This window comes from Haliaeetus albicilla, chromosome 3, assembly GCF_947461875.1.
Source record: "Haliaeetus albicilla chromosome 3, bHalAlb1.1, whole genome shotgun sequence".
Taxonomy (NCBI): Eukaryota; Metazoa; Chordata; class Aves; order Accipitriformes; family Accipitridae; genus Haliaeetus; species Haliaeetus albicilla.
The window spans coordinates 51,644,232-51,658,292 of record NC_091485.1 but is presented as its reverse complement, the minus strand read 5'-3'; the positions used below and the strand labels follow the sequence as shown (position 1 = coordinate 51,658,292).

General features: G+C 43.6%; 2 protein-coding genes across 3 annotated transcripts in view; both read right to left on the bottom strand.

Annotated features, from left to right (window-relative positions):
• The window catches only part of LOC104323175 (neural-cadherin), a 56,320-nt gene extending 53,899 nt beyond the window's left edge, over positions 1 to 2,421 (bottom strand). Inside the window, exon 1 of one of the 2 annotated variants that reach the window (XM_069779698.1) lies at positions 1,134 to 2,421. In XM_069779698.1, coding sequence (XP_069635799.1) covers positions 1,134 to 2,223 — 1,090 coding nt within the window. In that variant the 5' untranslated portion in view covers positions 2,224 to 2,421. The remainder of the gene's footprint in view (positions 1 to 1,133) is intronic. The other variant, XM_069779697.1, reaches the window with a different exon arrangement.
• Positions 2,422 to 6,986: 4,565 nt separating this feature from the next.
• Positions 6,987 to 14,061, bottom strand: part of DPY19L4 (dpy-19 like 4) — a 37,218-nt gene continuing 30,143 nt past the window's right edge. The window contains 1 exon segment of the mRNA XM_069779696.1: positions 6,987 to 12,529. Coding sequence (XP_069635797.1) covers positions 12,365 to 12,529 — 165 coding nt within the window. The 3' untranslated portion in view covers positions 6,987 to 12,364.

Here is a 14,061-nt window from a genome sequence, read left to right as displayed (position 1 = left end):
ATGAAGCTGTAAAAACCATTTACAGAAACTGTAAATATTCCCTCTGTAGTGAAGTTGTAAACATCTAAGAAAAAAAATGAAAAACAAACCCCAAGCAAATGATAACCAGTAATGTTATCTGAGACCTGGGCTACAGTTACAAACACACTATAAAACTTCCTCTGAATAAGATGAAAGTAACACATGGGAGGGATGCCTCTTGTAGCCGTTATGCACCTCAAGCTTAACACGGTTTAAGAAGTTTAACAAGTCTAGCCATTCTCTTGGCTGTATTATTAGGAGAACCAGATACAGTATACAAGCTGTTGCTGTATAGAGGATTTACACAGTGGCATAACGGTATCTCCATCTAGCTCTCTACACCAACGCCTAGGATTCCAGATTCAGATCTTTTTTATTTTTTTCTTGTCCTAAGCTCATTGACATCTATTTTGCAACGGCTTCTTTCCCTTCCCGTGCACTGCTCTGCCATTGCCGTAGCTGGCTTCCAGCACCATTTCAGGGCCGCTCAGCGAACGGTGCAGAAGGATCTCCAGGCGCAGCGGGCTGTGGATGCGGGTCCGTAAGCACGCGCTCCCAGGGCAATGTCACCTCTCCCTCCCCCGGCCACGGAGGACCAGAGGGAACCGAGGAGGCCCTCCGGTAACTCCCCCCGCCAGAAGACAAGCTGTCTGCGGTGATGTGCTTCCCCCCTTTAACTGCTCGTTAACCCGCCAGCAGGCCCCTCCGGTCCTACAGAAGCGAACCTGCCGTGACAGGAGCTCCTCACAACACAGCATCACCCGAGAAACCCGCCACCATCCGCACGTTTCATCTGTCCCTTCAAAGGCAGGAGGTGAAAGCTTCTCTCGGGAGCGGAGAAGAGCCCCCGTGCCGCCAAACCCAGCCTGAGCTGGGGGGCAGCTGCCACAACGCCCCACGGAGGGCGGCCGCAGCTCCTCGAGTGACAAGTGCCGGGCACGGCCGTGCCCGCTCAGCGTCCCCCCTCCCTCGGGGCGACCCTCCGTCCCCGCCCGGCCGTTTCGCGGCCGTGCCGCCCCACCTGGGGGAGCGCCGCGGGGAGATGCGCCCCCCCATCCCCGTCCCCGTCCCCATCCCCGTCCCCGTCCCCGTCCCCATCCCCGTCCCCCTACCTCCTCCGCCGCCGCCGTGCACCTTGACCAGCACCTCCGCCCGGCCGCCCGCTCGCAGCTCCCGCCGGAGGTAGAGCCGCCCCGAGGCCCTGTCGACCCCCACGGGGTTGGCGCCGGGGGACGCCAGCTCGAACCAGCCGCCCGCCGCCCGGTCGCGGCTCCGCGGGACGGTGAAGACGGTGTCGCCCACCCGCGCCCCGGCGGGCAGGCGGGCCGTGTAGCGCCGGGAGCCGGGCGCCGGCGGCCGCTCGGGCGGCGGCAGCGAGCGAGCCCCCCGCCGCCGCCGCCGCCGCCGCCGCCACCGCCCCCGCCGCCTCTCCTCGCCGGGCGCCGGGCGCCGGCCGCGCACGGCCAGGCGCAGGCACCGCGCGGGGCTGCGCAGCGGCCGCGGCCGGCCGTGGTCGTGGGCCGCGACGCAGAGGCGGAGCCGGCGCAGCCCCAGCAGCGAGCCCACGGTCAGCACCTGCCCGCTGCGGGGCACGACGAAGAGCAGGCGGCTGCCGGCGCCCGGCGGCCAGGGGCGGTAGGTGAGACGCGCGTTGGCGCCCTCGTCGCCGTCCGAGGCGCGGAGCCGGGCCACCTCCGTGCCCAGCGGCGCCAGCTCGTCCACCTCCAGCGGCCGCGCCGGCGGCAGCCGCGGCCGGTGGTCGTTGCGGTCCAGGACCCGGACCCGCAGCAGCGCCTCCCGGGGGGGCCCGCCCGCCCGCCGCCGCAGCCGGAGCCCGTACTCGGGCTGCGCCTCCCGGTCCAGGCGCTCGGCCGTGCGGAGCAGCAGCAGCCCCCGGCCGCCGCCCGGCCGCCGCTGGAGGGAGAAGCGGGAGGCGCCGTCCCCCTCCAGCGCCCACTCCCCGGCCGGCTCCGCGGGGCCCAGCAGCCTTCGCAGCGGCACCCGCAAGCCCCGCACCGGCGTCCCCGCCGGGCTGTTCTCGGGCACCCGGCCGGAGAAGCGGAGCAGGCGGGGAGCGCCGCCGCGCCCCAGCCCCGCCGCCCCGCAGGGCAGCGGCAGCGGCAGCAGCAGCGGCAGCAGCAGCAGCGGCGGCGGCAGCAGGACCGGGAGCCGCCCGCGGCCGCCCCGTCGCGCCCGGCCCATCCCGCCGAGCGGAGCGGAGCGGAGCTCCCCACGGAGCGGCACCGCGCCGCACTCCCGCCGCGCACACCCACGCCACGTGGAGACCCGGCCCGTGCCCGCGGCCGGTCAGAGCCGTGGGCGGGGACGGGGCGAGCCCGCCCCGCCCGTGGCAAAGCGTACAGCAGATCCGGGCAAACGCCCCATCTTCCCCAGTTCCAGAGCTTTGCTTCCCGGGCTGCTCTGCCGCTCAGCGTCCCGCTGCTCCGCAGGCGAAGCGGGCAGAGAGAGGAGCAGGAGCAGTGCTTCCCGGGGGAGGGATGGGGGGGCGTGGGTGGGTGGCGTGTGCGTGACCTCGGGGAATAACGGGCAAGCTCCTGCTTTCCTGAGCGTGTACGAAAAACCCCAGCCAAGCTAGAAGAGCAACCAGTAAAAGAAAGAGAGGAAAAAACACTGTTGCGTGAGGGAGAGAGGGCCTTGGGATACTTGAATCGCTGAAAAATGGTTGTGACCAAGCAGACATATTTTTCTGATGTGAGCTGGGCTTGTCTTGGAAGTGTGGCCTCTCAGGAGTGCATACACCGGTTGCTGCTCCTTCAGGTAAGATGCATTTTTGGCAGGAGGGGGAAGAGCAAAACAGGTCTCAGCATAATACCTGAACAATAGCACCAATTATCGCATCTAAAATTTCAGTCTCTGAGTGAAACACATTTTGGGGAAAAGAATAGCGTGTGCTGCTCTTGAGAGCAATACTGAAATGGTCCTACTGAATTAGGCAAGCAGATGCGTCAGTTCTGCTAAACACAAGTAAAACAATCTGGGCATGGGAATCATTGCACTGGTTATACCATGATCAATGGAAGCGTGAACCCAATGCCAATCACTCCCCACTACTCGTCAAACCAAACATTACTCATTTTCTCGTCGCTCCAAGCGCAAGTCCCAGCAGTATCTTCCATTCCTGCAAATAAGCAAGAACAACACATCTCCCTTTGCATAGTGACGGTAACAGCTTAGGAACAGCCTTTTGCCAAGCCTCCGCATCCAGCTGGTCAAACTGTGTTAACGTTTTTCCATTAGAAATGCTCCCTCTTGCTGTTTTGAACACAGGTTTGCTAGTTTTACTAGGAGGCTGTTAGGAAGGCAGGGGTGTTGTAGCTTCAGTGAGGACACAGCTAGGCTGGAAGTGAAGCTTTGCTCAAGAAAGCCAGAAACCATTTCAATCAGCTTTAGTCAAATATTACGGGCAACAGTCAAAGGCGACAACCAACTGCTAGATCTGCACCTCTGCCGCCTGGGGAACTACCACTTTTAAGGAGAAGTGATCGCTGGCAGATCACATCACATTATTACAAGCTGTCAGCCTTTACTTTCACCCTAGGAAAGTGATGGGATGATTGTTTCTAAAAATGGGCATGATGCAGACCTTAGACTGGGAGGGAAAATGCAAACCCAAACGTTTTTAAGGAATTGTTTACCAGTAACAACAGGAAAGTAAGCATCAGGATCCATCCAGGGTTAATGTGCTGTAGCAAGCTGTGAGAGTGCTATATTTACTGTTTCAGCCCTATGTAAAAATAAAATGTGAATAATTCCCTGCCTCACAAATGCACAAGAAAGCTCATTAACTTACGACACTTAATCTCAGCCAGCCGGATGACCAGAAACGAGCATTCAGTTTAGGAAAAGTTCAGATCAGCACAGAGATACAGTGCAGCACACCCTCTTCTGAAATGCAATGTGTCCTACTGGCCTCACACAAACTCTTAACATGCAAATTAAATCCACTCAAAATCAAGTGCTCAATTTTAAGCTACATTGCGAGATGTGTTGCCCTTTCTATTCTCTTATATTCATACACATGCATTTAGAAACATATGGTTTTGTCTACAGCTCATCAAGACATGAGTTGGATTTTATTCACCGTTCTCCCTCACATATATGAGCCCATGTATCATTAATACGTTCATGAACACATCATTTTGGTGGTAAATTTAGGCTTCTGCTCTACATCACCCCCATTGACAGAATTTAGGGCACACTGTACAGAGCAGAACCAGCAACAACCTTGCCACCGTGGATACTTACTAGCACAACCATGTTATTTTCAACATCCAATTGCACAAAACCTGTGCAATTTGACAAAACAAATATAAAGAGATGCAAACATACTTGAGGTGCATTTGTGTGTGATTGCCAGCTCTAAAATTATGTGACTGCATCCCAGCCAGGCACGGCTGAAATATTGCTTTTACTGGTGTCAGGCAGTTACATATGCGTTAAGTACATGTTTTGAAATGGTAAAAGTTATTTATAATGGGCTGTTTGGTTGTTTTTTCAAGATATAACAAAAGGACCAAACTGCATTGATGAAAAGACTAAACGTCTCTTATCAGTCTTTTCAATGAAGACCATTTTTCTTCTGGAACTGAAGAGGGGGGAGGGAGGTCCGCTTTGGCTGATGGGGATCGGGGAAGTCAAAGCACAGGCTCGTGTCTGGGTCTCTTTAGGCTCAGTGGGTGATATTCTGTTCTAGCAACCACTTCAAAACCCAGGAAAAATATTTTCCACTGTTCACAGTTGACCCTCTGTGCTCATCAGGGATCAGCAGGCAGCTAAACAGTTTAAGGAATGGTAAGCAATTCTCAAAAGCTGTATTATGTATGTATATGTATGTACAGTAAATATTGAAATGCTACAAGACCAACCATTCTGGAGTAACCTCATCTCCTTCTCAGAACACTGCCAAGAAAACGGTATGGCTCTTTCTGTGTAGCCGTATTTTGCAAAGGAACTTGACTGTTCCTGCGAAACTGAAGCAGAAACCACAGGGAGACTGATACAGCGTTAATCCAAGAGGCGACCTGAGTAAGGATAGTGGAGATGGCTCTTGGCTCTGATTGATAGAAAACAACATGGAAAAGAAATAAATAAGCTCCTTGGATATCTTCAGGACACTATCAGCTTCTATTGCTAAAGAACCATAGTGAAATTTATTTTTCAGAGTCTTCCCCAGCAAACCTTATCTGGTGAACTGGGGACTGTGAATTGCAACCACTAAATCTAAGAGTTGCTATTCTAAGGCCAAACTATCAGCAAGCCCAACAGCCTTCCTCTGGCCCTCTCTCGCAGCTGGGACAAGGCCCTAGAACCAGCAGTTCAGACTACTGCTCAAATCATCATAAAATGGGCCAAACTGGGAGGAGAAAAAAAAAGAAAAAAATTTAAAAAGCAGCAGCATTTATCTAGGTGTTAATAATGCAGAAATAGATCCAAATTACTCTTAGTGTGTCTTTCAGAAGCAAGTTTTCATGCTTAAATGAAAACAAGACTTGGTTTTAATGTACCTTTCTAAAATTGCATAAACAGGTCAACCGCTTCTGCAGCAGTGATTTTGCATTATTGTCCAGAGTTGAAGTTAGATCAACCAAGGAAACCACACGCGTTCTTTCCAGCATCCACCAGTTACTGCAGGGAGACCGCAGCTTCTGCGCCCAGGGTCTCACAGACAGCGTAACATGACGCAGCGAAGAGAAGGCAGCTGCATTCTTGCCCGTCCTTTGTCAACTTTCTTCAGAGGGGAGAATGGCGTAAGGCATCGTTTTATATCCACGCTCATCTTACAGAACCTGCTGGTATTTATTGCAACAGTGTGAAAAACAAGTCAGTCTAACATGGTTTTGGTCTTTCTATAACCAGTCAGTATGGTACCGTCAGGAGTCAAGGGTTGACAGCAGACACATTACAGTTGTAACTTTGAAACAAGAAGAAAGTCCAAGGGATTATAAAGCTGCTCAAAACGCTGAAGGTAAACGTATATATTGCTGGTGTGTTATAACCTACTGAATAGTTCAGTATTCCTCTATATTGCGTTATGTTTGCATATTCTATATATGCAATTTAATTCATAATGAGATGCATCTCATCTCACTACTATTAAAAAATGTCTATCACATTTGTTACCTAAGCAATCTGAAAGCATACAGCAATTGAAGTATGCTAGTCTGGCTTACAGCAAAAATCAGAAAATCTGGGAAACTAGGTCCTAGAAACAGATTACAGAGCTATCATTTAGGGGCGAAAAAACCCAAACCAACAGTAATTTTACCTAACACCTCTTAAACACTGATTATAATCAGAATATGTATTTTATACAGAGTTATATACACACATAAAATACATATACACATTTTTATATACACCTATTTATATACACATATCTATGAATACAAATTCTATTATATATAATAGAATATTCTGTATTTCACAGCTGGTAATGATGGTCTCAGTTTTGGAAAAAGACATGGAAGAGTACACAAACACCAACATATGGAACCAACAAACACGGTGCCAGGGAGCTCCATTCCCCTTTCTGCGAAGCAATCACAAAGCCTGAGTGCTTGAAGAATTCATGGATAAACTTGAATACTTCAACATCAGCGCATTTCCTGACTGGTCTAAAAGGAAGCAGTCTGATGAATGTTCAAACTCAGAACCATTATAAATTAAAGATGTAAATATGTATTTCCTAAGGTGCTATATGATTGATTTTTGGAGAAGCACTTCATAAGGTATTTCTACCGTCTTCAGAATTTAACTAAAATAATCTCAAGGTTTTCATATCATTACATGGTAAATTATTATACAGTAGTCTGCACTGAAAGATTTCACTCCTACTAATATCTTATAAAATGACAGAAGGCTCCAATATATGTAACCATGATCTGTAAAAATGCAAGACAGATAATACATTAGTTGATTAAAAAAATTAAATAAATCAGTAAGCATTTGATGTTGCATAGGAATTTATTTCCAGGTGACATGCTTGCTGTAGGAGGATCTGTAGGGAGAAAGTCAGAGTTCAGTAATTCCATAAGAAGCATCTCATATTTTGCCGCTCATCTTCATACCAATATATCTCAACAGGTAGGCACAGTCAGCATGACATATGGATCCAGTCTGAGCAGGTTGGTAATCCTCAAGAGCTGCAAGACTATTTATGCTGTCCTGTCAAGACAGATATCTTAGCTATGCTGTGCAGTCTTCACTTGACTGAAAATTGCATATGCAAATAATACAACAGAATACAAAAATCATTTTATTACTGCAACAGTGGAAGGAGGTTAATTCATTACAAACTACATGGTTTTTGTGAAAGGGTATCAGACTTCTCAAAAAAAAGCATAAAACGGTGTCTCAAACAATCCATACTTTCTCAACTTGGCTTTTATTACAATTTTTGTTTCCCACAGAAAAAAAAGTTTGTCACAAGAGAAAAATATTTACGATGTATACATTATTTTGATAAAAAACTGTCCAAGACAACAAACAAGATAAAAGGAATTGGATTCCTTGGATTTGTTATTAAATAGCGGCACATAGATACGTCCATATGCCATACATGCTACTGCTAAATGTCACTGTTAACAAGTAAAGCACCACCAATAATTGTTCTGCATTACTGAAGTAACAAAGTTTGAAACTTTGAAAGGCATTAAACACCCACCTCTTTTCCATCAAATAAATAGGTAACCTTAAACATCACTTGAAAGGCAGAATTACATACATTTAACTGTGCTGAAATCAAAAACATTGCCAGATTAATTACACGTTTAAAAATCTAATTGAGGTACCAAACAATTCAGAAGACCTTTAGGCATTGCTAGCTCTGCATTTGGCATAGTAAAAGTGCAGCAACATAATGGTGATATTTTCTTTTAGCTGTACTCATGAAATAGAAATGATTACTAAAAAAAAACCACACACTGCATGTTTTAGAATTCTCACTTCTTTTTTTTCCCCTAAAGTTAAGTTTTAAAAAGAGTACTAAAGGCATGATTATACAGATTTATGTTGAGGTATTATTTCACATGAAATATTGCTTGTGCTGGAATAAATTCAGCTTTTCTTTCATCTCTAATACCATGGTACTCTAAAGTCCACCTGCCTGTAAGTTATTTAGAAGATTAATAGATTCAACCACCATTAGCGATAACAGAAGCTACTCGTTACATCTCCAAAACGCAACAGTAAACCAGCCATCTCTAAATGCAAACACAACGTGCATGCCCACGCATACACACCAACAGCTTACGCTTTCTTCCTGTTAGATATTTGGTTAAAGGATAGATTATATGAAGTTAACAGCAGTCATCAAGAAGTGTTTCAATGACAGCTTACAATCCCTACGACCCAATCCTGCAGCTCCTGTTCATGTGAATTGCATGGGAAAGCTGATGAAGGGTCACAAGATTTGGACATTTGCAGATGACTTAGTAAAAATAAGGTGGTAAGAGCAAGATTTGGTCCCTAACCTTCTACCTTTCAGTAAGTAGTAATGCCACCAGAGCAGTTTGAAGAATTTTCAATGCCTGTTAAACCTTTCGGCCCTCCTTCTTCCATATTTGTGTATCTCCTCCTTACCCCCTCAATGGAAATTGCATTTAAGATTGTATTGTATTAATTGTACTTCCATTTACTTTGGAAGAAATAAAATCAGTATTTTTTAAAATAACATGAATAGAAGCTTATGTTCTGAAATGCCTTTACTTAATTAGTCTCAAACATCTCCTGGCAAATCTATCAACTGAATTCAAGTATGTGGTAATTCAGGAAGTGAAAGAGCATTTTTTTAAGATTAAGACAAAATTGTACATGTCAGTTTAGCTGTGGCTTGACTCAACTTTCATCCACAAGTCTAACAGTAACAGGTGAGTGCCTGAAAATACTATACTCATTTATTCTTTCAAGGTAATTTTTTTGCATTTACTAAGATCAAGCATATCAGAAGTTGGAAATGTGAAGGAGAAAATAAGCCAGCAAAATAGCAACACAAATTGCTATGCAAATTCTCATTCTTCCCAGTGAACAGCTGTTAGATGGCTGGCATACATCCTAGCTGCACCACTTACTACAGGAGCATCCTTGGAGGCTGGGCTATTAAGACACAACGGAAGCTCTAGAAATCAGAGAGATAGGAATTTAAAAAAAAAATCTTCACAAAAAGAAACACAAATTGAGTTTTTTGTTTGTTTAATAAAAGCTTGCAAGGCACATGTTTCAACTGAATTGCAACATCTACAGCAAAACAGATCATTTTTTGCAAAATGTTCACCCAGGCCTTTCAGGGAGTTAAACCTGTGACCTGGTTGAAAACTGAGCTAAGGTTGTGTGTACAAGTCCGATGTAATTATGCCCTATTGTTGTCCTTCTGAGGGATATCATGAAATGTACTGTTTATTTTTCACAGAAGATGGAGACTAGAATAGACAATAATTATTTTTGCTAATCCATAGCTGGGTAAGAAATCCAAGCTCATCATTTTCTTTGTAAGATATGATTCTTCCAGTCACTTGTTTTAAAAATTATGCCTTTTTACTGGAACAACAGCAATGTTTCTCCCACATAAAAGGCTCCTTCTGTTACTTAAGGCTGCTGTGCCAATGGTGCTGCAATACAATTTTCTCTAATATAAAAAGCAAGGTAAAAATCTTAAATGATTCTCCTAAACCAGAATCAATTGAAGTATCAAGAATACATCTTAAAAACTATGACAAAACTAATAACAACTATGTCACAGTTCAAATGAAGTTCAACATGTTCGTTTAAACATGTATAAAGGCCAACATGCTACAAGACAGTTTTCTTTAGATGTACAGATGGCCGCATTTATGTTTTTCTTTACACGTGTGCTCTACATAGAGCATTGTTTGAATACTTACATGTGGTAGCACATACATACAGCATTGCAGTAAAACACAACAGGCAGTCAAGGACAGTTAAATATTGCATCTTGGCATGGCAATCTAAGGCATGAAGCCGTAAGCTATGCGACTTCATCCACCCAAGTGCAGTTGTAACCCTGAAGTTTGCTACCTGGAATGCCTTATTGCTGTTATGAAATGATATTCATGAATGATTAACTTCAGGCAAGTAAATGACTAACACACAGACATGTAATTCCTTGACAGTGATTCAAACAAACTTAAATTGCATAAGGAACTCTAAACTCACTTCCAAGTATTACACCTACATCCATACTAGCACATACAGAGAAGGTTCCTGCAGGCCTGCCATAGCTTAAGTTAATACACTAGCTTCTGTTGTTATATGGTAATTGAAAAGTCTGAAACAGTCCAGTGCAGTAAAACATATGCACTTGTGCATAAGCAAATAAATGCAGACTGTATTTGGCCAGAGACACATGTACATACTACCCTCAACACAACGACTGTATCCCCAGAAAGGATATTCACTTTTAACTTGTAACTCAGTTGTACTGATAAATGTTTCTCTCAGTGATCACATCCAGTATATTCGATGGATTTATCTCAACATTGGTTTCAAATAAAATGCATAATTTAACATCTTGTCAAGACTCATAGGCCTAAAAATATAACTGAAAGTAAAAAAAACAGATTACAGACATGTTGACTCTTACAACAATAAAGCTTTTTTCTTTTAAATCACTCCAATAGTGATAATAGGTTTTAAAAAAAATCTCAGCACTACCTGCTAGTGTAAAGTAAGCAAATGTATCTGCATAGAGCAGATAAGAATCACGCATATACACCAACATGCTGCAGTTCGTAGTATTTTCACAGTTAAAATCTCTGAATCTGCATTTTATCAAGAAGTGCGGTAAGGATCGTTTTGCAGCTTTCATTTGCAGAATCATTTGCAGATTTTTCAGTTGAAGGCGCATCCTATTATGCCAGAACCTTCATCTGGGCTCCAAAGAATCATTCCCACATGCCTAATAGACTGGTCTCTGGGCCAGGTGTTACACGAATCCATAACTGCAGGTAACTCCTAATGGGTGAATAACCTCTGCCAAAACTTATGTCCTGGCTTTTTGTCCAGCTACACTTACGTAAGCAAAGTTACCATTACCTTTTATTGGATTTTCCATTCACAACACCAGGATTAGGCCCAGAGTTGGAATTAAAGCATCGTTCATTCTCTTGAAAGTATATCAGCCAGCAACAAACAGGATGAACAGATAATTTGTTAAGAAAAATAGTTGTAGAGGCAAAGGGGGTCATATAAGGAAGACAAATTTTAGCGGGAAGCAAGATTGCAGAGTACGTTCCCAAATTTTCAAAGATCTCGGTGTAGTTGCGTAATTGATATAAAAATAGCTATGAACAACTGTACCATTATTTATTAATGGTGGCAATTATAGTGTTTTAAGTTACAGTTATGGCACTACCTTAATATAACTATCACACAGTAAGTTGAATGAAATTACTATCACCCATCCCCTCATACACACACACACATATATACCAGCACGCACACAGAGGGGGTGAAACAGAAGTGCAGAAGTCTCAGTAGCAAACCTAGTTGTCCTGCTACACTTGTCTAAAACCAAGTATGGCATACTGTTGTATACTGGCCCATTCTGATGGCTGCTAAGACACACAAATGCATACACACATACACATTTAAGCATGGAGAAATCCTGAAGACAAGTTCTTTCCAAACTGAAGATCTGACCTTGTCAACCCCTACTGCTAGGTCTAAGTCCAAGCACTTGCACCAACATGTCGCTAACAATGTAGAGATCAGTGCCTTAATCTATGGAAGTGTTGTTTAAATAAAATCTTCCTTACTTGATTTATACAAACACTATAGCTATACATAAGATGTAGGAATGTGTGTTTGATAAACACAGAAATGTTTAGACTGGAAGACAGGAAGAATAAAACAACAAAAAAACCCCAAAAACCCCAAACACTTACTTGAAAAGACTTGGGATACCGATTGCTTTCTTTCTAGAAAACAAAAGCTGTATGACTTAAATGAACTCTTTAAATAATTTTTCTGCTTTTACTGAAGTCTACCCACATCAGCTCTCTAACACTCAAGTTAGAAATCTCATTTACATGAAGATTAGGATGATTTAAATGGGAAGAAAAATGCAAAAATGTGGAAGACTGTCACACTTTGTAGAGACTGTAAAATTGACAAATTTTCCTGTTTCCTTCAAGGATGGTATCTATGTCTGTTGATCTGTAGTTCAAAGAATTCCAGTTTGGTAAAATAAAGTTGTCAATACTCTGCATGTGCACACATGTATCTGCAAAAATAACTTCCTTGATCAAAAGGAACTTTTCCAATTGAATTTCATTCACAATCCTCAGAAAGAATCTTGCATGCTTTTTCACGACTGGAAGGATATCACAGTGTTGATTCTATATACAAAATAGGATCTATTCCAGTATACCCGAGTAAAATAATTCACATATGGAGAATAGTTCATTTTGATTTCATGACAAAATCGTCCATATTTTGAGTAGGCATAGCCGTCGCCTTCCTCACAAACCACCTGTCAGAAAAGAAGAAGATCTAATTAAAATACTGAAGATAAGTGGTTACAGAACGTAATTCTGTACATTTAATTTATTTCTGTATTCTGTAAATTTAATTTACAATAGGCATTTAATTTCCATACTGTATGATTCCAATAAGCTGAAAATGTACTCCCCTGTAACTAGTTTAACCATTTAAGATAGCTTTTGTGAATTAATACCTTTGTCAGGGTAGCAGACATTAAAGCCAGTGTACTTTATTCATACAATAAAGAACAACAGCAATGGAAATTATCCACATGTCCTGTCTACCCAGTACTTCAAACCTGACCTGCACATAGCATACCACCTATGTAGGGAAGTAAATTCTCCATTACCTTTTCCAGGCCAAGTAAGTTTGACATACCTAATAAAGACTGAAGACACACACACATATTGCCCTATAAATTCCAACCAACTGACTTAGAAGCAAATTGCTTGTGCATTTTAGCACCTACTATCTGATATCCTCGAAGAAATCCTTTTGCTAGTCCTTCTGATGGCACAAATTTACATGGGTTTAAAAAAAGGTGGTAGGACAAATTCATGGAGAAAAACCTATTGGTGGCTACCAAACACAAAGGTATATCCCCTGAGCTACAGTCCTTCATCAACAGACTGCCAGAAAACATCTGTCTTGCCCTATCAATAATCATATGCTCTCAGCCAGTGTCAGAAACAAGATTACGACTAGGACAATAGGACACAGTCCAAGCTAGGAATTAATACTTATCTTCTTAAACACAGCAATTTGGAAAAAAAACATCCATAGGCCTGTCAACAGCACAACAGCCTGTCCGCTGTCTCACTTACTTTGGGAATAGGTAAATGCTGCAGTCTCCAACTACATATGCACTAGCTTCTGCTAGTTTGGAATGTCTTGATAATGTTTCAATATGACTTAGACAATTTTTGTTAGCAAGCAAACTGAGAATTTTGTTTCAAAGCTTCCTGAGACAACACACTATACCAACTTTCAGGAACAAACGATGTCAACTTTCTGAAAAAAAGACTTTATTCCTGTTGGCCATTCCAATATTTTCTCTACAACTAACATTTTTAGCATCCAACCCAGTATGGACTCAGCCACAGACAGGAAGCATAAGTGATGTTCATTACTAGCCAACCAATTTTTTTCTAAAAATACTGAACACTCAGTTCTCTATATTTAAATGTATATACCAGTTGTTTTGTTACAGATTTACAGATTACAGGCATTCAGCAGAACAGATTTTAACTGAAACTCTTATCATGAACTTTCTTTTCCTCTTCGTAATCTCTCCACTGTAAATAGGATAACCCTTGTCACTTCGACAATACTAATTACACAAAACCAGTAGATGTCTCACTTTTTGTACTGACAGTGCTGTGTGTGGCATTTATCAAAAACAGGCTCCTTGCACTGGATACTGTCTTTTGATATTTTTTTCCCCCCTTTGATTGAAATTATCATCATAAGCAACAACTGCTCTGAAAAGTACTGGGAAGTGTTCCTTAGGATGAACTGCTA